This window comes from Homarus americanus, unplaced genomic scaffold (genome assembly GCF_018991925.1).
Source record: "Homarus americanus isolate GMGI-L3 unplaced genomic scaffold, GMGI_Hamer_2.0 scaffold24523, whole genome shotgun sequence".
In the NCBI taxonomy this organism is placed as follows: Eukaryota; Metazoa; Arthropoda; class Malacostraca; order Decapoda; family Nephropidae; genus Homarus; species Homarus americanus.
In genome coordinates, this window is record NW_024744357.1 from 1,092,229 (window position 1) to 1,120,153 (window position 27,925).

Below are 27,925 nucleotides of genomic sequence, written 5' to 3' on the forward strand. Positions count from 1 at the left end.
GCCACTTTATATACTAAACAGTGCAGTCCACGCACACACTAAGATGGGCGGTAAGAAGGGACAATGTCAAGATGGGAGACACGACTCCCCACCACCTTCCCCTCCACCGGGCGCAGACTCTCATCCTCCACCTCCAGTGACGGACATTGCCACAGTTCTGAGGTGGATGGACGACCGGGACGAGAGACGCAGAGAGATGAAACTTCAGAGGGAGGAGACACGAAGAGAGGAGGAAAAGTTGCGTTTTGAGGCACTATTGGCGACCCTGGCGCTAACCCACCCTCTCTCACTCGCAGGTAGCGCGCATCAAGGCGCCAATATCCTCCCTCCTCCACCACACCAGCGTCCTCCAGGTACTCTTGCCTCCAAACAAACAGCTCCCAAGGCATCTGTTCAACCCCCACCCGCCCTCTCACCAGACGTCACGTTTCAGCTTTTTCGTGAGTGGAGGCGACGTTGGACAGATTACTCCACGATGGTGGACCTTGACAGCATGCCTCCAAACAAACAGCTCATCCAACTGCGGATGTGTTTGTCGCTGGAGACCCAGAGAGTTTTGGAGCACACGTTGCAAGTGCCTCCCGATTCTACCTCTTCAGTGACGGATGTGCTCGACCTTTTACAGGAGCATGTTAAGGGTCGGAATAACGAGGCTTTGCGTCTCCGCGCCTTCACCAGCTGCAAGCAGGCGGAGAACGAATCCTTTGACGACTTTTTTGTACGCCTGAAGAGTTTGTCAGAGGAGATCGACGTCTGCAAGGCGCACAGCCGGGAATGTGAGGAAGCCTGGATCAAGCATGGGATCTTGGCAGGTGTCAGGCAGGAAGAGTTGGTGCAGCGACTCATCCCCCTGGACGCTTCCTCCACACTCCAGGTGGTAGTGACTGAATGTCGGTCATACGAGGCCACCAAGTCCGCCACCTCTGCCTTACGGGTCCCACCTGCTGTGAGAGCTATCTCTCAGTACAAGAGGGATAAGAAGGCGGCCAACAACGCGAAGGCTGCTACACGTTCTTCCACGCCTCCGCCAAGTGCTTCCTGTGGCAGCTGTGGGAAGCAGCATGGCCCCAAGACTTGCCCGGCCACCGACGCACTGTGTCGTGGATGTGACCGTAAGGGCCACTGGTCTAACACAGACAGGTGCCCTGCACGAGGCCACAAGTGTCAGGCCTGCGGTCGCTATGGACACTACGACAAGTGCTGCCGCCAACCCAAGCCCAAAAGCCCGAGACGAGGAGGAAAGTAGCGCACTTCCCTCGGGGTGGTTCGCACGCAGCCCCCTCCAGATGGCCCACGCAGCCCCAAGCAGCAGCGGAGTCACATCAGGAAGGTGGAATCGACCACACGCCCCGGGGCTACCCCTTCCCCTACCATCCGCGTCGCCGTCACACACAGTGATGTGTCGGGCCACATCGAGGTGATACGGGACACCGGCGCTGATACTACGGTGATTGGGTTGAAGCACCTCCAGAAACTGGGCCTCACCAAACGCGACCTGGGACCACCGCCGCAGCTGCTGTACTACAATGCGGACGGTTCCCAGATGCCGGACGCTGTGGGTTCCTTTCAAGCGGAGATCACTTACGGCGACAGGTCGTGTCACGGATGGATCGACGTGCAGCCTACTCTCGCTACACCCTTGTTGTCGTGGGAGCACCTCAAGGAGTTATGCATGGTGCCCAGAGACTTTCCCGAGCAGATCCCAGCTGCTCGTTACACCGCCAGCAGGGTGCGTGAGTCAACGAGCGACGCGCCTGGCGCTGCCGCACAGAGCTGCCCAGAACCCGCGTCCACTCCCACCCACACAGGACGCTCCCCTGCCCAGATCCTGTATGGTCACCCTCTCCGCTCTTGCGTTCCTGCACACACCAAGGCCTTTGCGAAGGACTGGCAGACCAGAGCCGAGAGCTGTGACCGCCGCGCCGCTACACGTGCCCAGGACGCCAAGGCTCGGTATGACGACCGTGCCCGCCCTCTTCAGCCAGTGGAGATTGGTGCCCTTGTCCGCGTCCAGGACCCGACGACGACACGTTGGGACAAGGTGGGCATAGTGATGGGCGTCGGCCGGTCGCGGGACTACAAGGTCAGGATGCCGAGCGGCCGTGTCTGGTGGAGGAACCGCCGCTTCCTCCGGCCAGTCCCATCCCCTGCTGCTGGCCCCCTGACCGAGGACGAGTCACCTACACCTCACGAGGATCCGCCCCACAGTGCACCTCGACGCTCGGAGCGACTTAGGACTAAGAAGTCCGTTCAAGACAAAGACTATGAGCGTGAGGGGGGAGGGAGATGTAGGTTATGCATCTAAGCTACTATGCCGAGTAGCAACCTTGTAAATAAGCTACTGTGCCGAGTAGCATTTATATATATAATTACGTGGCAACACTGCACGTGTTATGTAGCAACATTGCCCCGAGGCTGCCATATGGCAAGGCAGTCTCAGTCTGACTGTGTGAGCCGTGCATGGCACACGCTAGTCACCACTTGTATTTCTCCTATCCCTTAATAAACGGACTTCAGTGTTACCCGGTGTTTCCCTACCCATCACTGCATTCTTCAGGGAACACTTGTAACCATCATAGATAACTCATTAATAGTCAGAAAAATGTTTGTTCATAGATAATAATTTGATTGGCCAGAACTCTCAACACTTAACTCCCTGAAATGTTGTCTCCGCGCCTCTTGTGATACTCTCCCTCCCCAGCTGCCTTTGACTGATGAGAATGATCTCTTTTATAGACCGTTTAAAACTTTCTTAAGTGGTTATTTCCTGTTAGCTGTGGAAAATAAAATTCCAAGAACTTCTATACATTCAAGTTTACCCTACAACTTCGGATGTAACTACGTTTTCCTTAATAAGCATTTTGTTGTCAAATATAAGAAAGAATGAATATAAAAATACAGATTATGTCTGAAATAGGAAAAAACTTTCAATCTCTGATGCAAGAAATTCCCAGAGAAAAATAACAAAAAGAAAGCTTACACCGGCATTTGGAAGCTAACTTTACACATGACCACCATGACTCTCATACACAAGCTCAAGCTAGAAGTTGGATAAAACTAAATCCAGGGGAGTTGCTGTTTTAGGTGTGACAACTGTTGAAGTAATCTTCACCTTTGTTTTCCAGAAACATTAAGTAAAACTGCCAATAGAGTTCTGTCTTTATTTATCACATGTATACAATATATTTCCAAATTCCTAAAAGTTTTGTAGTGTATATCGTGACTTTATGATCCGTCGTAAAAGATGTTAGTCAGTGAAGCACGTCAGTAAGTCAATAAAACAAGTATTATTAGAAAGAAAACCTGTCTTGATTGTTAAAATTGGTTGTTTGGCAAATAAACTGAACCCTCGGAGATGGTGCTGAGACCCTAACTTGGGAAACACGTCAATCACCATAACAACAGATACTTTATTTCCCATAGGAAGGTCCCGGGTTGTAGCTTGGGGAAGGATGATAAGCTGGGTACTGAGCCTCTCCCTGGTACCCCACCTGAGCCACGAAGCCCTCGTCGCCGTTGACGGTGTAGGTCACCCTCTGTACACGACCGTCAGGCAGCTGGACGAAGTAGACCCCCTGAGTGTTGTACCCGTTGCGATTTTCTTGGTGGCCGAAGTCGTTGCCGGAGTAACTGTCCTTCACAGCATAGGTGAAGTCGTACTGAGCGGGAACCTGGAAGGAAGGTGACAAGATTAATCCAGCAGATTCCAAGATGTTAACAGGCAAAGACCACCGAGGCTGCTCAATGCATGATCGAAACCCGTGTGAGCTAGTACTAGCAGTATTACCATGTTGTCACCAGCTTGTGGCCTTATCATGAGCATTGGGATTCGGACCCAAATCCTAAGGGACCCTAATCCTAATGGCACCTATTATGACTAGTGCCTTTGAGGACCAGGGCCTATTAGGACTGAGGGACAGATTAACTGCAAATGCTAATGTTAGAACGTTTATTAAGCGGACTTTTGGAAAAGTGTAGTTTCTGTACTCACCGAAGGTGCGCCGTAAGAGGGGTGGGAGGACGGTAGGGCGATGACAGAAGCCACCAACACGGCGAGGACCAACACCTGTGTATGTAAGAGATGATAATTAGTGCTAACACTTTCACGAGAATAGCATCAGTGCCAACACCTGACGCCCGTCTAACACCTGGGCAGATATATATTGTCTGACAATTAAGTTTCCGAACTCATGCTACAGGCACTGGTACGTATCTTACCGAGGATCGGTGCTGTGGTCCCCTTCAAAGTATTCCCCCTTGCGATGCTATCGTGCTATTCTGAATGTCATACACTTCATCAAAATGCGTTCCCTTGATGTGTTTTTCAGCGAAGGAAATATAAAAAAAGTCACCCGGGGTCAGGTCAGGTGAATAAGGAGGGTGTTCCATTAAGGTAATTTGTTTCTCGGCCCAATACTCCCGAACAAGCGATGCCGTGTGCGCTGGGGCATTGTCATGATGCAAGATCCACTTGTTTCCAGCAAAAAGTTCTGGGCGTTTTCGTCTAACTTTTTCTTTGAGTCTTTTAAGCACGTCGAGATAGTATAACTGGTTCACGTCCTGCCCTGGGGAAACAAATTCTTTGTGAACTACACCCGTAGAATCGAAAAAAGGTGATGAGCATTGTTTTCACTTTCGACTTTCGACATGCAACACTTTTGAGGGCTCGGCGAGTTTGCATGTTTCCGCTGAGCGCTCTGGTGTTTTGTTTCAGGGTCATATTGGTAGACCCATGCCTCATCATCGGTAATAACTTGGTGAAGCAAGTCATCTCCAGCTTATTCTCTTTCCAAAAGGTCTGAATAAATTTCAACTCTTCTTTTTTTTGTTCTTCACTGAGATTTTTCGGCAACCATTTCTGCACAAACTTATCTCAACTTCAGCTCTTCCGGCTCTTCGGTCAAAGCCTTTCTAATTGTTTCTCTGTCAATCTGCACCTCATCTGCAATGCTTCTCACCGCCAATTGCCTGTTAGCTCTCACAACTTTCCAAATTTTTTCAGTGTTTTCCTCAGTCCTGCTCGTTGTTGATCGTCCTTCTCTGTCATCGTCTGTCACGTATTCTCTTCCCTTAGAAAATCGCTTGTAATCCACTTGTAAACTGATGTTTTCTTCAGTGCATTATCCCCATAAACCTAAGTTAACATGTCCCAAATTTCAGGCCCAGTTTTCCACAGTTTCACGAAAAACTTGATGTTCGTTCTATGTTCTAAAACAATATCTGTCATTATTGCGACAATACCCCAAAACACTCTTAATACAATAGCTGCTACTGTACACGTCCGACTCGCTTGAGATCGACGACACAACTGGTGTAGTAAGAGAAGGGGTCAAGGTCACACGCACGCCACTCACACTCGTTACAGTACTTTAACCTGTTGAGCCACGCAGACAGTTCGCGAACTTAATTTTAAGGTTATACATTTATAAATTAATGAAGTAAAGAATTACATTACACGTAGCACTACACGACAGTCCAGTGCCAAATGGATTTGTAGCAATATAATATCAGGCAACTCAATTCAGATTTATGTTGTATGTTGGAATACATCTTCTTCACTACAATATCATACCGTAAAATGTAGTGTGATATAATACATTATGGTTCAACTATTATGTACAATACAGTTAATGCTGAATTTGACAGACTTAAGAAGTCATACAACACAAGGGTGGACAATATTTAACGATCGCTGCATTGTTCGGGTGGGATGGTTGAACTTCCAGCAGCACCGCTAAAACAGTTGAAGGAAAAATCTACCAGCTAATCAGTCAGTCAGGAAAGGCCCTCCTAAGGCTGACTAATGCAACCAGTGCTCAATATGTAGATTTAATGCAACGATTAATCAGAAACCCGTTTTATTACAAGAACTATGTGGTTGATTTCAGCATCAGCACGGGCACTCATCAGCGACTGTCGTTCACCCCCCCCCCTCCCCACACACACTGCATTGACACAATCCTCGAAGGTAACCCAGATGAGCATTAGTCTACTTTCTGCCTGTCTCTCACAATGTTCTTTTAAGGTACGCTCATAATGTTGTATCAAGGTTAAGGCGCCATTAGATGACGGAAAATCAATCACTTTATCAGTCTTCCTATACTGGTGTTCTGAATACTGTATGTATCAGATTATAAAAATAATGATAATAGTAAGAATAAAAATAAAAATTATATAAATATTCTATACCAAGCAATAATAATAATAATAATAATAATAATAATAATAATAATAATAATAATAATAATAACACTTGAGTTAAGGCACCAACTACGAATATATAATATCATCACCATGGTAAAAATTCAACCAGTGATTGATTTACAACTGTTAAACGCTGCCTTTCAATATTAATCATATCTAAATCTACATAAAAAAACAGTAGATATTAAAAGCCCAATCCGTGTTTATATACATGACCCCTGATAGATGCCAGATACTACCAAATGTATCGAGGAATTTTTATCCACAACTCTACCTTAGAAATCATGTTGATGGCGCTTAAGGTAGCAATGATGCAGCTAGTTAGGAACAGCTACCTTTTATATTACACCTTCTACTGCTGAGAAATGACGTAATAGAGTAAAAGGTGCAACTGGTCAGTAATTAGAGGTGGTAATTGTTGTGTTGTGTAATTTAAGTTAAGGATTATAAAAGAAAACCGATGTTCAGGGGTGACTTACCAGTTTCTTACGGGACGTGAGTGAGGTTAATGAATTGACTTGAGTTCTGGATTGATTAAGACGTAATAGATGATGATTGAAGGGTTTAAATAGTGATTGAGGGATATAAATTGTGGTGATTATAGAAATGAAATGATAATTAGGAATAGATAGAAGATGGATGAATTAAATTGTGGTGGTTGAATGAAATAGACAGTTACTGATGAAAATAGTTGACAGAGGATAATTCTTATTGGTGTGTATAATATTTCTTATTCTTCTATCTACCTGTTTGTTTATTTGAATCTTTACCTGGCAGTGAAAAAAACACGACGAGAGAAAAGACAGATGTCAAGAGAATATTAGTCTGACAGGAATAGCAGAGATGGAAGAGAAATTCAGAGAAAGAGAGAGATAGAGAAGACAGAAAGAGACTGACAGAATGAGAGACACGGACAGAAAATGAGAGAGAGAGAGCGAGAGAGAGAGAGAGAGAGAGAGAGAGAGAGAGAGAGCAATTCCATTTCCGTCTTTATTATCTTAAGGTTGGCGACCATAGTCCTCCATTCTCATCATTCTCGGGCTGTTTTTACCAATTCTCTAAGTTTTTGTATCTCTCTGGGGACCCAACTTTTAATTTCATCATCCATCCCAGTCTCTACCTTCCCCTGGCTCTGCTACCCTTAACTTTTCCCATTAATATTTCTGTTATTATCCCCTCATCCAGAATTATATGACCAGAGTATCTCATTTTTCTTTTCTGTACAATTCAAGTATTTCTCCTGAAGTTTTTGCTAACCTTAGTACTTCTTCATTTGATTTCCTGTCAGTATAGCTTAATCTTAACTTTCTCCTATAATACCATTTATCAAAGGCCTACAACCTCCTTCTGGTGTCTACTGAGTGTGTCCACGCTCCTGACCCATCCCATACAACAGTCCTTGTCATGTATAGCCTTTCAACAGCCTTTTTCTTAAATTGAAGTTAATGTCCCTTTTCATTAGGTCTTTTAAATTACCAAATACTGTTTTTGCTTAACCTAATCTTGTTTTGATTTCTTCCGCACATCTACCATCACAACTAATGTTACTTCCCAAATACAAAAAATTGTGCACTTGATTAAATCCCCTGTTGTCTACCATAACTTGTATTTTAAGGTATATTTCCAATTTGGAAACAGCCATTACTTTCATCTTTGCCAGTTTTTGAAAACGCCTCCTCACTATCCGTGATAAGAGTAGTGTCATCTGCATAGCGTTTATTTGATATTACTTTATCATTAACTTTTAGTCCTTCATTGTCACTTATAACTTCTCTCAATAATAATTTATAATTTAAATATATATTATACAATGTTGGAGAAAGAACACAGCCTTGTCTTACTCCCTGTCTTACTGTGAACCAATTAGTAATTTCATTATCGCGTAATACTCCTTCATTAATGACTATTTTCCCCAGACATCTATAAGTTCATTTCGTTTTCTTTATCAAAACCTTTTTCAAAATCAACAAAGCAAATAACAAACTCTTTTGGACCTCTAAAGCCCTTTCACTCAAAATTCCCAGCCAATTATATGCTCTCTAGTTCCTTTTCCTTGTCTAAATCCATTTTGATATTTTTTTTAACTCACTTTCTAATCTAAATTTGATACTACTTAAAATAATTAACATTATTTCTTTGTAATTATCAATTTGTTGTCCTAGTCCTTGTTCGTCAAACTTATCCTCTAGCAATACTGAAAATCTATTTTCGGTTTAAATTTCATATTCTGTTCCTGCCCCTGTTAAGCTTCCCTAAATCCTATTTGATTTTGTCCATTGCTGGGACATAGTGTGACGCACAAGCTTCCCCTGTTGTTTACATTGTCCTGGGGATGAGACCCAGGCATAGTGATGACTAGGGTGTTGCTCCAACCATGTATTTGCAATTACTATCTTGTTTTCCTTACAAAAGCCAATTAATAGTTTTGCTCTCTTATTTCTATTCCCCTACCCATGTGGTCTTACTTCTGGCGTTTATTTCCTTTTCCCAACTTTTGCGTTAAAATCACCCAGTATAATCAGACACTCATTAAACTTCACGATAACTTTTGCTTTCTTTAAATCTTCATAAAATTTTCCTTTCATTTGTTGGTGCATAAACCTGTATTATATTACCAAGTCCATGGGTTTAGTTTTAAACTTGGCTAACAAAACTCCAACACTAACCAATATCTCTTTACACTATTACTCAACTTCTGGTTTACAATAATACCAACACCTCTCTCATGTTTTTCACCACCTGAATCTTCACCTCAAGTACTCGGCTTAATCCCAGAATGTCCCACTGCAATCTTGTCACATCCCTATACACGTTTACATACTTACCAGCCTCATAGAATGTCCTCACACTCCATGTTCCAATTTTGATTTTGTGTTATCTCATTCTTAATCATTCCGTAGTTGTGTTTATTGTCCAAGGCCTTGTTTTGATGGGACAGAGAGCAAGAAGAGATTAAACATAATAGATATAAAGCAAATCAGAAAGAGAAAGATAGAATGACAAGAGAGAAAGAGAAATATGGAAGTTACTAGTCGTTTCTCAGCACGTACACAGATCACTCACAGGAATAGTTACAACATCACAGTCATAAAGAAGTGAAGGTGTGTGTGTGTGTGTGTGTGTGTGTTTGTGTATTGTAAGTGTGAGAAAGAGAGAGAGAGAAAAAGGGGAGAGGGAAAGTGTTTAAAAGAGAGAGAATGACGGGAGCAGGTATCCATCCCACCGCCTCACAATACATAATAACAGTAGTAATATCACCCCATTGTATAATGGCAGTATTTGAATAGAAATGACCTACTGACTGCATTTTCTAGGTCTCTACGTACCTGACTAGAATTTAAGATGGTAATTCCGACCAACCTGATTAATAAAATAAGGACTTGATTAATATATTACCTTTATTATTTTTCCTCCTTATTGACGAGTGAGGGTTGGGGAATAGGGTCAAACTAGGGTAGAGGGTGTGACGAGTGTTGGGGAATGGGGGATGGGCTAGGGGAGAGGGTGTGACGAGTGAGGGGGTTGGGGGAATGGGGGGTGGGCTAGGGTAGAGGGTGATAGATCTGTTTTTGTTGAAGGCACCGTCTTACTCTATAACTCAAGGGTGTCAGGCTAGTTTTGCTTTTACTCTTTACGGCTCAGTGAACAGAGGAAGATGGGATACAGAGTCAGCAGTGGTAGTAAAAAGCTTTAAATTTAATGTATAAACTGTATTGTAGGTTTTGAGAATTTAAGCTGTGTGTGTGTGTAATAATAATAATAATAATGATAATAATAATAATGATAATAATAATAATAATAATATAATGATATGTGTGCTGTAGTAATTAATGGTTTTGAGTGAAAGTTGCAGCCAAGGATTGAAAATACACAAAATATCATGGCGAGTTTCCTGTGATGTTTTTTTACTGTCAACTCTTCCAGCATTAATTGAACACTCGAGAATTTACATCACAGTAACAATTCATCTCGCGAGTAGTACACCACTTGATAAAATACTGAACTATCCATAAATTTAGCCAATAGGACGATAACTAGACCGTAAGATAGCCAATATGAGAGCAGTTTTGTCCGTAAGAAAGGGATCTCGTGTTGGCCCTGACAGTTGTCGTCATTTGTCGAGTAAATTTGCGAAAATATTGACAAGTTGCCGTAAAGATTTATCTCTCTCTCTCTCTCTCTCTCTCTCTCCTCCTCCTTGTGAGTGTTTCCACCCTACAACAATAAAAAAACATAAGAAGAATTGAAAACTGAGTCACTGTTGACCCATAAAACTGAGAATAAATGATAAGCAAAATAGTTTCTGTTTGTGTCGAGTAATGGTAGAGAGAGAGAGAGAGAGAGAGAGAGAGAGAGAGAGAGAGAGAGAGAGAGAGAGAGAGGGGGAACAATAGAAATAAAGAAAGCGATGGACGATAGATAAGTTATGGAAGCAAAAGAGATAGAATCAGAAGGAAGGGTAATAAGGAATAACAATAACATTCCACAAAGACCACAAAATTTCCAAAACTTGCACGTAAATATACAAACTGTTCCCGCTATATTTCACATCTCACTAAAGTCATGGACTGGTAGATAAATTATATATTATTCTGATACAAACGTAGATTTTTTTTAAAGCCACACACGAAGCCTTTACAGTAAATATCGTGATTATAAGATGAAATTATAAATATATAAAGAATAATAGCTTGAACCAGAGTGGGTAATTCTAGATTTTAATTTTGTTTTGGGATTTTAAGTTCGGTACAAAATTGAATGTTATTTTGTTTTTGTGGTGTATTTGTTCTATTTTCTTTTTTTTTTTTCCAGGTATTATCGTTTCTTTCTTATTTCTTGCGTATTAATTTTCCTTCTCCTTCTCCTTCCCCTCAACCTACCACCCTCCTCCTCCTCCTCCTCCTCCTCCTCCTCCTCATCATCATCATCACCATCATCATCATCCACACAGCTTTAAATAATTTTTTCTTGTTTACGTGAAGATTAGGCACCCCAGCATTCTCGTAACGTAAATTAACCTAATTGAACCGAAGTTAACCTAACCTATCAGAACCCAACAGAACCTAAACTAACGTTAACCCTACCTAACGCTAACCTAACCTAACCTAACCTAACCCTACCTAACACTAACCTAACCTAGCCGAACCTAACGTAATTTAATCATATTTAACCTAACCTAACTTAATTCCTGCCAGTCTGGATTGCTCCTGTTGCAACCAGGCTTTCACACATGATCTTTTTTCCTGAGGAAACCAACCTTGGGTTGGCGCACATACAGCAGTCTCGTGTCACTGACAGTCACTGTAGATGGTGTCGCGCAGGAGAACTAATAAGGTGACTTGGGTTGGCACACACATTCCCATTTTACTGACAGTACACAGGACAATGTCGTGGTAAAGGACCGTGTAGCGTCCCATTCCCTTAAGGCAGGTGAGGAGGAGGTCTTAACTAACCCATGGTCTAGGGCCTACTAAAATGTGGTTTTGGGGCGAGAGACACGATGAACAATACAACACTGACTCAGTCGCCCCCCATAGCCCTACCACATACCCACTAATGAAATAGTGATGACGGAGTCACGGCTCGCCTGGTGTCTTCTCCGTAAACAAACATTGGAGTTAGGTTGTCTTGGTAGGCCCAACACAACCCATGACAACCTGTAACTCAACACCCATAGCACAACACCCGTAACAGAACACTCGTAACACAACATCCATAACAGAACACCTGAAACTGAACACCAGAAACACAACACCCATAACACAACACTTTTAACACAGCCCCTGTAACACAACTAATACCTGTAACACAACTAATATCTGTAACATAACTAATACCTGTAACACAACTAATACCTGTAACACAACACCTGTAACACAACACCCGTAACACAACACCGTACACGACACCTGTAACACAACACCTGTAACACAACACCCGTAACACAACAACTGTAACACAACACCTGTAACACAACACCTGTAGTACAACACTGTAACACAACACCTGTAACACAACAACTGTAACACAACACCTGTAACACAACACTGTAACACAACACCTGTAACACAACACCTGTAGTACAACACTATAACACAATACCTGCAACACAACAACTGTAACTTAACACCGTAACACAACACCTGTAACACAACAACTGTAACACAACACCTGTAACACAACACCCAGTACAACACTGTAGCACAACAAATGTAACACAACAACTGTAACACAACACCTGTAACACAACACTGTAACACAACACCTGTAACACAACAACTGTAACACAACAACTGTAAACACAACACCTGTAACACAACACCTGTAGTACAACAACTGAACACAACACCTATAACACAACAACTGTAACACAACACTGTAACACAACACCTGTAACACAACACCTGTAGTACAACACTGTAACACAAACACCTGTGACACAACACCTGTAACACAACACTGTAACACAACAACTGTAACACAACACCTGTAACACAACACTGTAACACAAACAACTGTAACACAACAACTGTAAACACAACACCTAGTACAACACTGTAACACAACAACTGTAACACAACAACTGTAACACAACACCTGTAGTACAACACTGTAACACAACAACTGTAACACAACAACTGTAACACAACACCTGTAGTACAACAACTGTAACACAACACCTGTAACACAACAACTGTAACACAACACTGTAAAACAACACCTGTAACACAACAACTGTAACACAAACAACCAACACAACACCTGTAACACAACACCTGTAGTACAACACTGTAACACAACACCTGTAACACAACACCTGTAACACAACACTGTAACAGAACAACTGTAACACAACAACTGTAACACAACACCTGTAACACAACACCTGTAGTACAACACTGTAACGCAACAACTGTAACACATCAACTGTAACACAACACCTGTAACACAACACCTGTAGTACAACACTGTAACACAACAACTGTAAACAATAACAGCTGTAACACAACACCTGTAACACAACACCTGTAGTACAACACTGTAACACAACACCTGTAACACAACACCTGTAGCACAACTACCACCTTAAAGAGATGACGTTGAACATACGTTGTCACCACCAACACTTAACAGGTGAGTGAATGTGCGCAGTGTTACCTGCAGGTCATTAAGGTGGTCATTACCTATGTGGTGACGATTACTCCTCAACACGTACTTTGGTGGTCTGGTTTAGATAATGATATTTCTATCAGTCATTGAGTCTTGATGGTTTAAACTGATTGTCAACGAGTTGCTCTATCTCTCTCATGTGTAACAAGCATTAGGGTGTGTCATCACCGGAGGCAGATTTTTTTTTTTTTGAGTTTGAAAAATCGGCCCATGGTATTAATGATGTAGTTCTATGTGCAGAATCATGTGATATCTTCAGATTTGAAAAGTTTTTCATGTTTTGCTAGGTAGGGTACAACTTGAAATCTTATGAAATTCAGTATTCCCCACCCTTTTACCAACACCACTAAATAAGCTTATTTAAAGTAAAATAAATGTATCAGGTTAATTTATTAGGATGAAAATGATCCCAGAATAATTGAAACAGAATGATCTTGACACATTTATTAAATTTAATATTCCTTTAGAAAACAAAAATCATCAAATACAAAAACCGGTTTTACTACTCGGCCAGTGTTGCTTTTCCTAGAGAACATGTCTTTCTTGCTTCTGTTTCTACTCATCACCTCCCTGCTGACGCCAGGCTCGGATGTAGCCTTCCCTCCTCACCTGGCTGGCTGCGTGACTGCTGTCTCGCTCACTGCTGTACCTGCGCTCCTGCTCTCTGGGTGTCTGAGGGCCAGGCAGGGACATGCATGGGTTGTCCAGGAAAGCTCTGACCCAGACATTGGTGAGGCTGCAGGTAGAGGGAGCTCACTGCTAACCTGGATGTTATCAGATCTGAGATCGAGAGTGAGGGTCTTGGCACCTAGATTGACTTCAAGGGTCTTCCTGACCCTGAAGAATCGTCACCAACTGATTCGTCGCTCCCAGATCCTCTCATAAGTCTCATATCCAGATCTTTTTGACTGCCACTCTTCTCTCTCCTAGCTGCAGGCATTGTCTGCAGAACTCCTCGGGATGAGCATACCAGGAAGATCTCCTCACAGTCTGCTCCACAATCTGAACCTTCATGGCTGACTCTCAGGGCTCAAGCTGGAAGAGAACATGCACCTCGGACCTTGAGGAACAGGCTTGACCTTGGTGTTGAACCAATTTGGCAGTAGACACTCACGATAGATTGGACAATAAGTCTCAGGTTGTGGAAGCTGGTTTCCCTTTCAGTTTATGATGAGCGACCCAGAATTCTGCAGAACCTGAGAGCCGTTGGCAGGCCACCTGAGATGTGAGACTGGACCTATCTGCGGGTAAGCAAGTCTATCCAGGCATGACCCCAGTTTTGATGGCACTGCAAATCATGTAACCATAGTACCAATTCAGTACTCATGTCGTCAATGAGAGTATGTGCAAGCTCAATGAGTGGAGGGAGCCAACTGTGATTTTCAAAGCTCAGTTTATTTCATAACTCCAGTGGCAGAATTACAGCATCTTGCCAGGGACCAGACCATCTGTTGTTGTTTCCGGGAATGCGCCGTCCCGGCTCCTGGATCAGATGTCTGAGTGGCAACTCTCGTTGGTGTGGAGGTCACAAACAATCCAGACCAACTTCCTCCCAATCTTCCGCTCTATCCACTGTGCCCCAGCCCCCCCTTGCCACCCTGTGTGTTCGTGTTGGTGCTGTCCCCTCCAGTAGCCTGCAGGGTCTGGTCACATTCCTCTCTCTGAGCCAGTTCACAATGTTTATCTGCCACTATCTCAGCTGGTTTCTGATGTCATCTTTCTCTGGAGTGAAATGTACAAATACTTTCACTCTGGTTCACTGCAGCAGGAGTAGTGCATCCTTCACCATGGCAGGAACAACTTGTCAGAATCTCCAACTTTTCATGAACACTTTAGTGTCATCCCTTCTCTCCCATCAAAGAACAAACAATTGATTCCATTTTCTCTTATCCTTATCAAACTCCTCTTCTAGGTTACTGACAGAAGTTTCTCCTGAGCTCTCCTTACTTTGGTGAACATCATCAGGTGTTATCAAACCACCGTCAATCCAGGCAGCTGTTGCTATCTCTGCACAGTTTCTCTGTGAGACCAGTGTGGTGTCGCATGCTGGCCAGGTTATGCTCAGGATATCTTTCTAGCTTCAGTGCCTTTATGCCTGGAAGGTTTTGGGATCATTATTTTCTGGGTTAGGGACAAAGTCACCATTCTCCTGGTCAGCACTCGAGACCAGCCATGGGAATGTTGGCTTCTCGAATCTGGCTTCAGCTCAATCATCGGCCTTTTTACCTCACCTGGGCCTTCTCAAGTCTCTTTTCCTCAGCAACTCTTCTCCCTCTTCCGTCTCTCTGTAGCAGCCTCCTGTCTCTTGGACCTCCGAATATCTTGGCTAGAAATCTTGAGAGCCCCTACTGCCAGTCTTCTCTCTCTGTGCTTTGACAAATGCCAGTTCGTCCTGGGAATCTTCCAATTTCACGCTTGCAAATACAGGAGATGTGGGCCTCGGATTTACCTGATGCGATCGCATCAAACTTAGGACAGAGAACAATTGAGCACTTGCAAGTAATTATGTCAAATAACTGGTCCAGTTACTTGCTTAAAGCTGTCCTTAACACAAGTTTTCCTCTCCCAAGAGAATATCTCTTGCCTTTTCCCCAACTGGCTAGCAGTCTCTCACTAATCTTCTTCTGACTTGTTATGACTGGAGGCTTGAACTGAGCGTTAGCCAGAGTGTACTGTGCCAAGACAGCTTTGGTCATATCACTGGCAATGTCTTTGTTGTAAGTTCTTTGGTTCTTTTCACTGATTTGCCTGATTAAAACACCGTATCTCAAAGCATCTCTCAATGTAGTCGCTCCGACTTCAGAATACTCTCTCTCAGACCAGATAGTGACTGAGATGGCTGGATTTATGGTTCCTCGTCCTGACACAAGCAGCCATCGCAAATATTATCAACTTATAAATGCATCAGAATCTGAAACAGAAAAAATATTCTTAGTTGGGTTGTTAAAGAATGAAGTCAGAAAGCAATGTTCACTATTTAATTGTAATGCACTAATGCAGCTGTACGTTAGATTTTCGATAAATTTCACGCTAAAATTTACCTAGCAAAAGGTTGCAAAATATTGAAACTGAAATTATTTTCTGTTTGTATATACTAAAATCTACCAAAAAAGTGATGGGCCATTAGTTTTAGCTGATCTTCCCTCCTATGACACACCCTAACAAGCATGTAAATATCTGTTGCAAGTACAGTGTATTATGGGTTTCTACATTTGTGTGCATTTTGTCTGTACAAGCACCCTATCCTGCTGGCATCTTTCTTGTGGTTTATGTGACAATAACTTTATTTACCACTCGCCAGTGGTATCAGTCCAAACTATTTTATATATGTGTATCAGCGTCATCTAAATATCTACATTATCATTGTGTAAAAATAAGGTCGTACAGTAGACTTCCCCAAAAAGTATCGTTACCCATGAGTGGGGTCGATGTGGTTCGTGGTTCTGTGAGCAGTGTTAGTCCACTAGTTTAGAACGGTTGGTACAGTCGACCACAGGTATTGACATACGACATTATCTACTGTGTGAATCAACTGCCAGAATTTCCGAATGATCAGTGTTTTAAGTTTTATTCTTAAAGATACTTTACAAATATATAAACTGTGTATATTTGAATATGGGGAACAGGCGTACCAACAGACAAGGATGCACTGGAGAATATAGCAAAGCATTTCGTCTAGCATTTGAATTTTTAAAAAGGATTAAGTAACGATGTTTTTTGGGGGACCGTTCATGAGCACAATTTATCTTGACACGAAAGAGGCGGCAAGGCGACTGCAGCGTGAGAATACTCCTGACTTCAGTGGTTCATAACTTTTTGTGGGATCCGGGCCACAATTGTCATTGTAAATATATTGGAGGGTGCCAAAACTTTTGATCAACATTCAAGAAAAAATATCGTATATAAAGTTATTTGTAGTTTTTCACAAGTCTAACTGTTACCAGATACATACTTATTACATTTACTCTTTCAGGCTGGTTCTCTCTGGGCCCAGTCTGGGGTAAATACACATGTCCTGTAAACAACAGACTCGGGACAAGCAGCAGTACCTCTTTCTCTCACTAAAGTCGTATCAAGATATTACATATTTTCATTGTTTTCACTACAGGTTGGGGACCACTGCCTACTTCATGATCAAATCTCCGTCAACAACAGTCATTATCTCCTCAGGTGATCACGTCTACCCTGGTATTACACAAACCTAAACTGTTTGACTGAGGTAGTCATCACTAGGCGCCGATATTCTTAACAAACACCTGTTACAACATCTGCTTCTTCTCGTGTACAGTACAAGCCGCGTTATATGTTCCGAGGAGAGAAAACAGTCGGTATCTGGCATCCTCATAAGTGGGTGTTTTGACGAGGACTCACAACGTGTGTATCTTATCATGGCCTGGACTGTCACATGGTATATATGGTTCAGTGTGTATATAACGCCCTCTGGATGCAGCTCATAAGAACAACAGTGGGTCGGCTTCACACTTGACTTCGAAATAACACAACACCACCCAGTAGGGTGGGGATAGGTCAACAACTGCAAATATGTTGCCTGTATAACAAGTGAACTACCGTGGGTTGAGCACTGTGTCGTGTGTAGGTGTAGGTGCCCGCGAGGCAAGGCCTATACCCTTGTGGTCACGCTCGGCCATGTGGTGAGGGTTTGTTTACACAAACCCCCCTCCTCATAGTGTGCCAGGCTGGTTAGTTCTTTTGAAACTAAAATTGACTTTGATACTGTATCTAACCAGAAAAACAGAGATACTATTAAGAACAAGTGTAGTGTAATAAAAGTGTTTACAAACTGAGAATACTCCTGTTACCTTAGTCCCCCCGACACCACACTCCCTCCGCGGGAGGCCCGCTCATGGCCTCCCCTCACACCGCTAATACGCTGTAGATGCCAGTCTCCTTTGTCCTCTAAGAGGGTTATGCCTCCCAACCACCGCTGACTTCCTAGGAGTGCCAAGCAGTCCTCGGCCCTCTGACGTAGGCATATAAGTCGAGCCCTGTAACTCCACCATGTCTGAGTTGACTGGAGACCCAGCTACTCGCTTTAACTCTCCTGATGCACTGAGTGAGCCAGGCGACTGTGGTGTTGACCTTGACACCAACGGAGAAGATGGCTTTCAACTAGTTCAGTCCAGGAACAAGCGGAAGGCCGAAAAGGCAGAAAGACTTAGAGACCATCATCTACAACCTCAACCCCCCATGAGAGTAAGATTATACTTCCCTGAAGGTACATCACCTGAAGACAAGTATCTCTGGCTGAACGATGCGGAAGACAAACACCCAGAGGCTGAGTTTCAGTTCAGAGTCGGTACACAAGATCATGTTCTGATTAGAAGCGACCCAGCAGTCATACAGGATCTCCTCACCAATAACATAAGGAGAATAACCATGGAACAATCATCCCAACCATCGAGCAAGAAAACCATCTTAATCATAGGGCTCGACCAGTACCAGACCCCTACACTACTAGAAGCCCATCCCTACATCAGAAGGACGAAGCGACTCAGGGGCAAACACGCAGTCTTTGTAGACTGGGTATTAACTGCAAAACAGTTGGAGTTCCTATATGGCACCCTGACTGTCCAAGAGCTCCTACACTCCTTCAGCGCCCAGACCCGCCACCCAGGCAGGTCTCAAGAAACATTACTGCTGCTCCCTACGACCAACCCCTGGCCCACCCTCCCCACCAAAGCTCCAGGATCATCACCAGCAGTCATCGAAAGATCAGCATGGGGCAACACAGACGTACCGACACAACAGGTAGCTGCCAACACACTCCATGAACACGCACAACGTGAAGAGATTAATGATTTGAAAAATGAAATTAAAGAACTCAAAGCTCAGTTTACAGCTCAAACTGAAATGTTAAGGAGCCTCTGTGATACACTAAAGGAAAAAACACCACCAACACAGTGCAGCAGCTACGGAAAAATTACAGTCAAACTGAAGACATTCAGATGTCAGTACCAGATGTGGAAACTCAAGACCCACCAGGAACTAGTGTCCACGCAGAGGAAAATAGTGATACTGGTAACAGTTCTACTGATGCCTCTGTGGACATGGTCAGTGAAGATGAACAAGCAGAAACAGAAAATGGTGGTGATGTCGAGTGTAACCAAAGTGTGTTGTTGTCTGCTACTGAAATACAACAATTGTTGAGCCGTACATGCTCCAGAAATGTTTCCAAAAGGTTAACTGGCCTACTGCCTGCCGAAGGGACAGGCAGCGCAGAAAAGAACAGTATCATACAGTGCCTTTTGCTTCTTTCCAAATACATTTCATAATGGCCAGTGTTAATACCAGACAAAGTTCCAAATACATTTCATAATGGCCAGTGTTAATACCAGGCAAAGATACAGAGCGGTGAAGGTGATGAGTTGGAACATCTCATCCCTTAGAAAACGATATCCTGACCTACACCACAAAGTTGTGACTGAGGACATCGATATTGTGTGTCTGCAGGAGTGTCTCACACCTAATGGTAAGCCCCCACCCAGTCTGCCCAATTATGTGCATTATGATCCTAGTTCTACTCACACATGTTTGGTGTATGTTAAGAAGTCACTCCCGCATGTACCTCTTGTATCCAAAAAGACTACCAACCTTCAGTACCATGGGATCACTATCCACCTGGGCAACTCCACACTCAACGTGCTAAACGCCTATGCTCCCTCAGATCAGCTTCAGTACACAGATCTCCCAAACTTTTTACACACTGAGCCCACTGTCCTGATGGGTGACCTGAATACTAGACACAAGAAATTAGGTGACTCCACCACTAACACCAATGGTAGGAGACTTATCTCACTTCTCAGCGCATATGAAGATGTTCAAATTATAGGTAATAATGAACCAACACACATCTATGGTGGGGGTCTAGACAAATGTATTGGCTTTAATCTATCATACACAACTCATAGCTCTGATGTTGTCACTGATCTTATGTCTGACCACAGCCCAATCCAAGCTAGTATACATGTAGCCAATGACACCCCCACTGGTGGTAAACTCAACAGACGTAGAATCACAGTCAAGCAAGAACATGAAAGCCAGTTCATAGACTTCATCCATGACTGGTACAAGGACTACAAGCCTGACAACTGCCAAAGTTTCCATGGCGATCTGATAGATAGGACTTATGCATACTTCACCAACAATGCCTCCACCAAAAAAAGGAGAAAACGTGGTCAGCATAATGGGAACAGGCAACAGCAATGCTATAATGACCCTGAGCTGAAAAAACTCAGGGCTAGGGTCAGGAGGGTGGGTAAGGGTTACAGACAAATTAGAACACCTCAAATGTTACAATTGTATCAAGCTTTCCTTGCTGCTGTCAGGCAACGTGTAAACGAACTCAGACAAAATGCATGGGAGACATATGTCAACAGCCTGAACCAACACACATCCCTCAGCAAAGCCTGGAAAGACATAAACATAATCAGAGGTAAAAACAGAAGACACGTCTCCCATCCAAACCCTCTGCAAAAGTCGAATGTTGAGCTATGACATGTTACCAGCTAGGACTCGGGGACTCCTTGATGCGAAGTTGCGAAGTCTGTAGAGAGAAGTAATCTTACTAGCTTTATGCTGGGCAAACAGCACGATGAGTGTGATGTTCCATATACTGAGTGGGAGCTTGACGCCGCCCTCGCCAGGGGTAGGTATACTTCCCCTGGAGAGGACGGAGTCACCTACAACATCATTAGACTACTAAGGCGCGTGCCAGGCAATCCATTGTTGGTATTGTACAATATGAGTCATGCCGAGGGCCAACTACCCACATCAATTTAGGGTGTGTCATACGGAGGCGAATTTTTTTTTTTTTGAGTTTGAAAAATCGGCCCATGGTATTAATGATGTAGTTCTATGTGCAGAATCATGTGATATCTTCAGATTTGAAAAGTTTTCATTTTTTGCTAGGTAAATTTTAACTTGAAATCTTATGAAAATTCAGTATTCCCAACCCTTTTACCAACACCACTAAATAGCTTATTTAAAGTAAAGTAAATGTATCAGGCTAATTTATTAGATGAAAATGTTCCAGAATAGTGAAACGAATGGATCTTGACACATTTATTAAATTTAATATTCCTTAGGAAAAACAAAATCATCAAATACAAAAACCGGTTTTACTACTATGACCCGGTGTTGCTGCACACCATAGAGAACATGTCTTTCTTGCTTCTGTTTCTACTCATCACCTCCCTGCTGACCACCTGAGCTCGGATGTAGCCTTCCATCCTCTCCTGGCTGTACACGTGACCGCTGGCCTCGCTCACTTGCTGTACACAACGCTCTATACTCTGGGTGTGCGAGGGCCAGGCAGGGACATGCATGGGGTTGTCCAGAAAGCTATGACTTGAACATTGGTGAGGCTGCAGGGTAAGAGGGGGCTCACTGCCAGCCTGGATGTTATCCAGATCTATGATCAGTGAGGGTCTTGGCACCTAGATTGACTTCAGGAGTCTTCTCCTGACCCTGAAGGAATCGTCACCAACTGATTCGTCATGCCCAGATCCTCTCATAAGTCTCATATCCAAGATCTTTTTGACTGCCACTCTTCTCTCCTCCTCATCCTTACTGCAGAGCATTGTCTGTAGAACTGCCTCGGGATGAGCATACCAGGAAGATCTCCTCACAGTCTGCTCCACAATCTGAACAACCTTCCTTGGCTGACTCCTCAGGAGCTCAAGCTGGAAGAGAACATGCCTCGGACCTTCGGAGAACGATGACTTGACCCTGGTGTTGAACCAATTTGGCAAGTAGACACTCACGATGAATTGGACAATAAGTCTCAGGTTGTGAAGCTGGTTCCCTTTCAGTTTATGATGAGCGACCCAAATTCAGCAGAACCTGAGAGCCGTTCTGAGCCACCTAGAATGTGAGACTGGACCTATCTGCAGGTAAGCAAGTCTATCAGGCATGACCCCAGTTTTGATGGCACTGCAAATCATGTAACCATAGTACTGGTCAGTACTCAGGTCGTCAATGACAGTATGTGCAAGCTCAACGAGTGGAGGGCCAACTGTGATTTTTTCAAAGCTCGGATTTATTTCTAACTCAGTGCAGCATCTTGCCAAGAGGACCAGACCATGTGTTGTTTGAAAGAGTCTTGCCATCCAGCTCCTGGATCAGATGTCTGAGTGGCAACTCGTTGGTGTGGAGGTCACAAACAATCCAGACCAGCTTCCTCCCAATCTTCCGCTCTATCCACTGTATGACTCCCCCTTGCCACCCTGTGTTCGTGTTGGTGCTGTCCCCTCCAATGGCCTGCAGGGTCTGGTCTACGTTCCTCTCTCTGAGCCAGTTCACAATGTTATCTGCCACTATCTCAGCTGGTTTCCTGATGTCATCTTTCTCTGGAGTGAAATGCCACAGATACTTCCCTCCTGGTTCACTGCAGCAGGAGTAGTGTTCCTCCTTCACCATGGCAGGGAACAACTTGTCAGAATCTCCAACTTTCATGAACACTTTAGTGTCATCCCTTCTCCCATCAAAGAACAAACAATTGATTCCATTTTCTCTTATCCCCTTATCAAACTCCTCTTCTAGGTTACTGACAAGTTTCTCCTGAGCTCTCCTTACTTTGTTATGATCTATCACCAGGTGAACATCATCAGGTGTTATCAAACCACCGTCAACCCAGGCAGCTGTTGCTATCTCTGCAGTTTCTCTGAGACCAGTGTGGTGTCGCATGCTGGCCAGAGCTATGCTCGGGATATCTTTCCTATTTCGAATCTTATGCCTGGAAGGTTTGGGATCATTATTTTCTCGGTTAGGGACAAAGTCACCATTCTCCTGGTCAGCACTCGGATCAGCCATGGGGAAGTCATTAAACTCTGAATCAGCTTGACTCCAATCATCGGCCTTTTTTACCTCACCCTGGGCCTTCTCAAGTCTCTTTTCCTCGGCAACTCTTCTCCTCGTCTGTCTCTCTGTGGCAGCCTCCTGTCTCTTGGACTCCGGAATATTTTGGCTAGAAATCATGAGAGCCCCTATACTGCCAGTCTTCTCTCTCTGTGCTTTGACAAATGCCAGTTCGATCACAGGAATCTTCAGTTCACGCTTGCAAATACAGGAGATGTGGGCCTCGGATTTACAGTCACGATCGCATCCAAACTCAGGACAGAGAACAATTGGGCACTTGCAAGTAATTATGTCAAATAACTGGTCCAGTTGCTTGCAAAGCTGTCCTTAACTGCAAGTTTTCCTCTCCCAAGAGAGATATCTCTTGCCTTTTCCCAACTGGCTAGCAGTCTCTCACTAATCTTCTTCTGACTTGTTATAACTGGAGGCTTGAACTGAGCGTTAGCCAGAGTGTACTGTGCCAAGACAGCTTTGGTCATATCACTGGCAATGTCTTTGTTTGTGTAAGTTCTTTGGTTCTTTTCACTGATTTGCCCGATTAAAACACCGTATCTCAAAGCATCTCTCAATGTAGGCAACTCCGACTTCAGGAGCTCTCTCCCAGATCCAAGATAGTGACTGAGATGGCTGGATTTTTGGTTCCTCGTCCTGACACAAGCAGCCATCGCAAATATTATCAACTTATAAATGCATCAGAATCTGAAACAGAAAAAAATATTGTTAGTTGGGTTGTTAAAGAATGAAGTCAGAAAGCAATGTTCACTATTTAATTGTAATGCACTAATGCAGCTGTACGTTAGATTTTCGATAAATTTCACGCTAAAATTTACCTAGCAAAAGGTTGCAAAATATTGAAACTGAAATTATTTTCTGTTTATATACACTAAAATCTACCAAAAAAGTGATTTGGCCATTAGTTTTAGCTGATCTTCCCCCCTATGACACACCCTACCACATCATGGACCAGCAGTATTGTTGTACCAATACCGAAACCAGGACAGCCTGATGCCTTTCGTCCCATATCACTAACCAGCTGCCTGTGTAAAACCTTTGAGAGGATGGTTCTTGGCAGACTCTTATATAGAATCAGAGAACACGTGTCTCCTAACATAAATGGCTTCACCCATGGTAAAGGTGTACATAATTGCATCACCACATTCCTAACTGTGCATGGCGATGAAAGGCACAGATACACCACATTTCTTGACCTAAAAGCTGCATTTGATATTGCCAATAGGCAACTGATATTGTACGAACTAGCCAAAATGGATATAGGAGGTAGGCTGTTACACTGGATAAGTGGTTACCTAACCAACAGAAGGGCTGCTGCACTGTTTCAGGGTTACAAAAGTGAAGTTAAAGATATGCAACTTGGTACCCCTCAAGGTGGAGTACTTAGCCCCACTTTGTTCAATGTTCTTATGAATGCATTATTAAATTTAATACCAGACAACCCCAGCAATATCTCAATCAGCTATGCTGATGATATTCTTATACATACTAAAACTCATCGTGAAATGCAAACCACCCTGAACCATGTATACGCAGCCTGTGAACACCTCGGTCTTATTATCTCCACTGACAAAACTAAGGTGTTCAACAAACAAGCTGGTAACCGCAAACGCGGCCCCGCCAAGTTCAAGATAGGTAACAACACTATTGACTATGTTTCTTCTTTTAAATATCTTGGTGTTTCCGTCCCTTGTACCCTACCTGCCATACAACAGCTAACCCGCCAATGTACTGACAGACTGAGACCTCTTAGAAGTGTAGCGGGGTACAGCCCGCACTATGGTGCTAATATTAGAATTGTTAAAACAATGTACCTAGGCTATATAAGATCTCTGATAGATTACCACGCACCAGCCCTGGTCATTCGTGACGGGAAAGGCGTTGACAAGCTCGAGAAAATGCAAAATAAAGCCCTCAGAATTATCCTAGGATGTCCCATGAGCACTAAAGTACTTAATATGAGGAAAGAACTAGGTATACCCAGTGTTAAAGATAGAATAATTGAAGTCAACCTCATGATAGCCCTGAGGCTTCTGCGTGGTGATCCTGATAACATTGTTTCCTTAAAATTGCTAGAATGTATGAACCATGGGACTACTGAGTCTAAATGGATCCAAACTACAGCTACACATATGAAGATGTTTGGACTAGACCACCTGTACAAAGTTGAGACACAACAGCGCTTCCTGCCACCCTGGCGGACAGTTCCCTTCGATATCACAATTCCGACGTATCCGCCTAAAAAATTAATTATACAAACCATTTATCTCCAACACACTGCCAAATTGAGAGCTCTTTTTCACATACACACTCTACAGACTGATGATAATATCACACAGACCATCTACACTGATGGATCTCTAAACACCGCCTGTGGGAGGGCTGGAAGTGCTATTGTTGTGACTCAACCTGACGGTAATATAATTGAGAAAGGAGTTAGAATTAACAACTGGGTATCCACTCTACAAACTGAATTATTTGCCATACTCACAGCTATTAAATTCATTGAAACCACTGTTACTGACAGTTTCATCATCACTGACTCTCTATCCTCACTACTTGCCCTTGGCACCCTCGACTCAGGTTGTCACGCTCTTGTCTCTGAAGCCAGACACAAATATGCGTGCCTTGTCGACCGGGGTGTCAGGGTCAAACTGTTGTGGATCCCCTCTCACATAGGCCTCATAAAACATGACAGAGTTGATGCCCTCGCCAAACTCGCGTCTAACAAAGACACCGTTGAATACAATTTGGGTTCTCAAAAAGAACCCTTAAAACTGTAATTAGGAAAGGACTTATTGATGAGTTTGACGCAAGTAGACAAGTGCAAACAGGCACTAGTCGATCCATAGGTTACCATGATGAGATGTATCAAGTGAAACATGTATATGGAGCAAGTAACAAGATCACTAGATTACAAGATGTTGTAACCGCTAGATTAAGGTTAGGATATAAGTACCTTTGGCAGTATGTTCCTCAAGCAGATGTAAACAAAACTAAATGTAAAGTGTGTGGCCATACATATGGCCACACACTTGAACACTACGTCCTCGACTGTGTGAAGATAGAACCTTTTAGGGACAGGTCCAAGCACACTGTGTGTGAAATGGCACAACACTTCATCTCTAATGGCAAGATAGCCGACATATTAAGATTGTATCCACTTTTTTGCACTTAGTAACTATATCAATTCTCATGTACAGAACCAAATACGCAATGTGCTTGAATACCTCCCACGTAAATGTGAATAACAAAGTGTGAGGCCAGACATACTGCCTCACACGCCTGTATTCACGCATTTGTGAATAAGTTACCCTTTATGTATAGAACTAAACAAATAATGTAAATGAAATACTGTGTAACATTCAGTGCCATAATATCCTGACAACGGGGGTTAATTATTATGACCCTTTGTAAACCCTACTCTGTAATCCTTTTGCGCTACCGCTCACAGGATGAGTGTGGGGTGCACAATAAAGTAGCCGCTGCAAGCGGCAAAATCAAAATCAATCATGCAGTTAATTGACCTTAAAATTATATATACAGGGTGTCGCTGTATATTATCTGACTTATTTTAAATCCTCAAATATATCATAGACAGAACACGTTGGTTTTGTTTTACCTGATGAACAACTGAGGAGTATTCTTCTTACCTTAATCGGCTTCAACTGTGTTCTATCTGTAATATTTTTTTAGGCTATTAAGGTTTGAAATTAGTCAGATAACTTATGGACAACCGGTGTGTGTGTGTGTGTGTGTGTGTCTTGCTTAATGAAAACACTTAAGAAAAAGCGATAATATCTGTATATTAGTCTGTCAAAAATTCAAACTGGGACGATCATTTAAAGATTCTAAATGGACAACATCGTTTTTAACCGAACCTTAGCAGTGTTTCGCTTCTCAGTCTCTTAATATGTCTATACCATCTTACAGATCCTATCCGACCTTCAGTTAGGGCACTTCTGTTTTCATATAATTGAATTAGTTGGAATTCCTTCTCTAACAGTCAAACTTTCAATCTTACTCTCTCTCTCTCTCTCTCTCTCTCTCTCTCTCTCTCTCTCTCTCTCTTCACTGCCTGAGAGACCTACCCCCAGCAACCTATCCTCCTTACCTCACGCAACTGCACACTCACTACCTTCTGTCCCATCCCCAGACACACTACGTCCCCACGTCTCTCGTCTCGCCCAGTAGACTTCTCCCCAACCCCAGCAGACTTCTCCGCCCGCAACAGACTTCTCTCCCGCCCCAGGCAGACTTCTCCCAAGCCCCCAGCAGACTTCTCCCCCGCTCCCAGCAGACTTCTCCCAAACCCCAGCAGACTTCTACCCCGCTTCCAGCAAATTTCTCCCCTCCCAGCAGACTTCTCCACTGCCCCCAACAGACTTCCTTCCCGCCCCAACAGACTTCTCCCCCCCTCCCAGCAGATTTCTCCACTGCCCCCAACAGACTTCTTTCCCGCCCCAGCAGACTTCTCCGCCCACTGCAGGCTTCTCCCCCCCCCAAACAGATTTCTCCCCGCCCACAGCAAACTACTCCCTAACCCCTAGCTGAGTTCTCTCCGCGTCCGTCAGCAGACTTCTGCTCCGCCCCCAGCAGAATTCTCCCCCGTCCCCAGTAGACTTCTTTTCCGTCCCAGGAGACTTCTCCTCTTCCCCCCTCA

General features: G+C 43.5%; 1 protein-coding gene across 1 annotated transcript; it reads right to left on the reverse strand.

Annotated features, from left to right (window-relative positions):
* Nucleotides 1-3,153: 3,153 nt before the first annotated feature.
* On the reverse strand, nt 3,154-6,507 carry LOC121877793 (pro-resilin-like). The gene is made up of 3 exons (XM_042383669.1): nt 6,479-6,507; nt 3,992-4,066; nt 3,154-3,671 (listed from the first exon to the last, which is right to left on the reverse strand). Exons 1-3 carry the CDS (start codon nt 6,488-6,490, stop codon nt 3,411-3,413), a joined length of 348 nt encoding a protein of 115 aa, XP_042239603.1. The 5' UTR covers nt 6,491-6,507; the 3' UTR covers nt 3,154-3,410.
* Between the last annotated feature and the right edge of the window lie 21,418 nt (nt 6,508-27,925).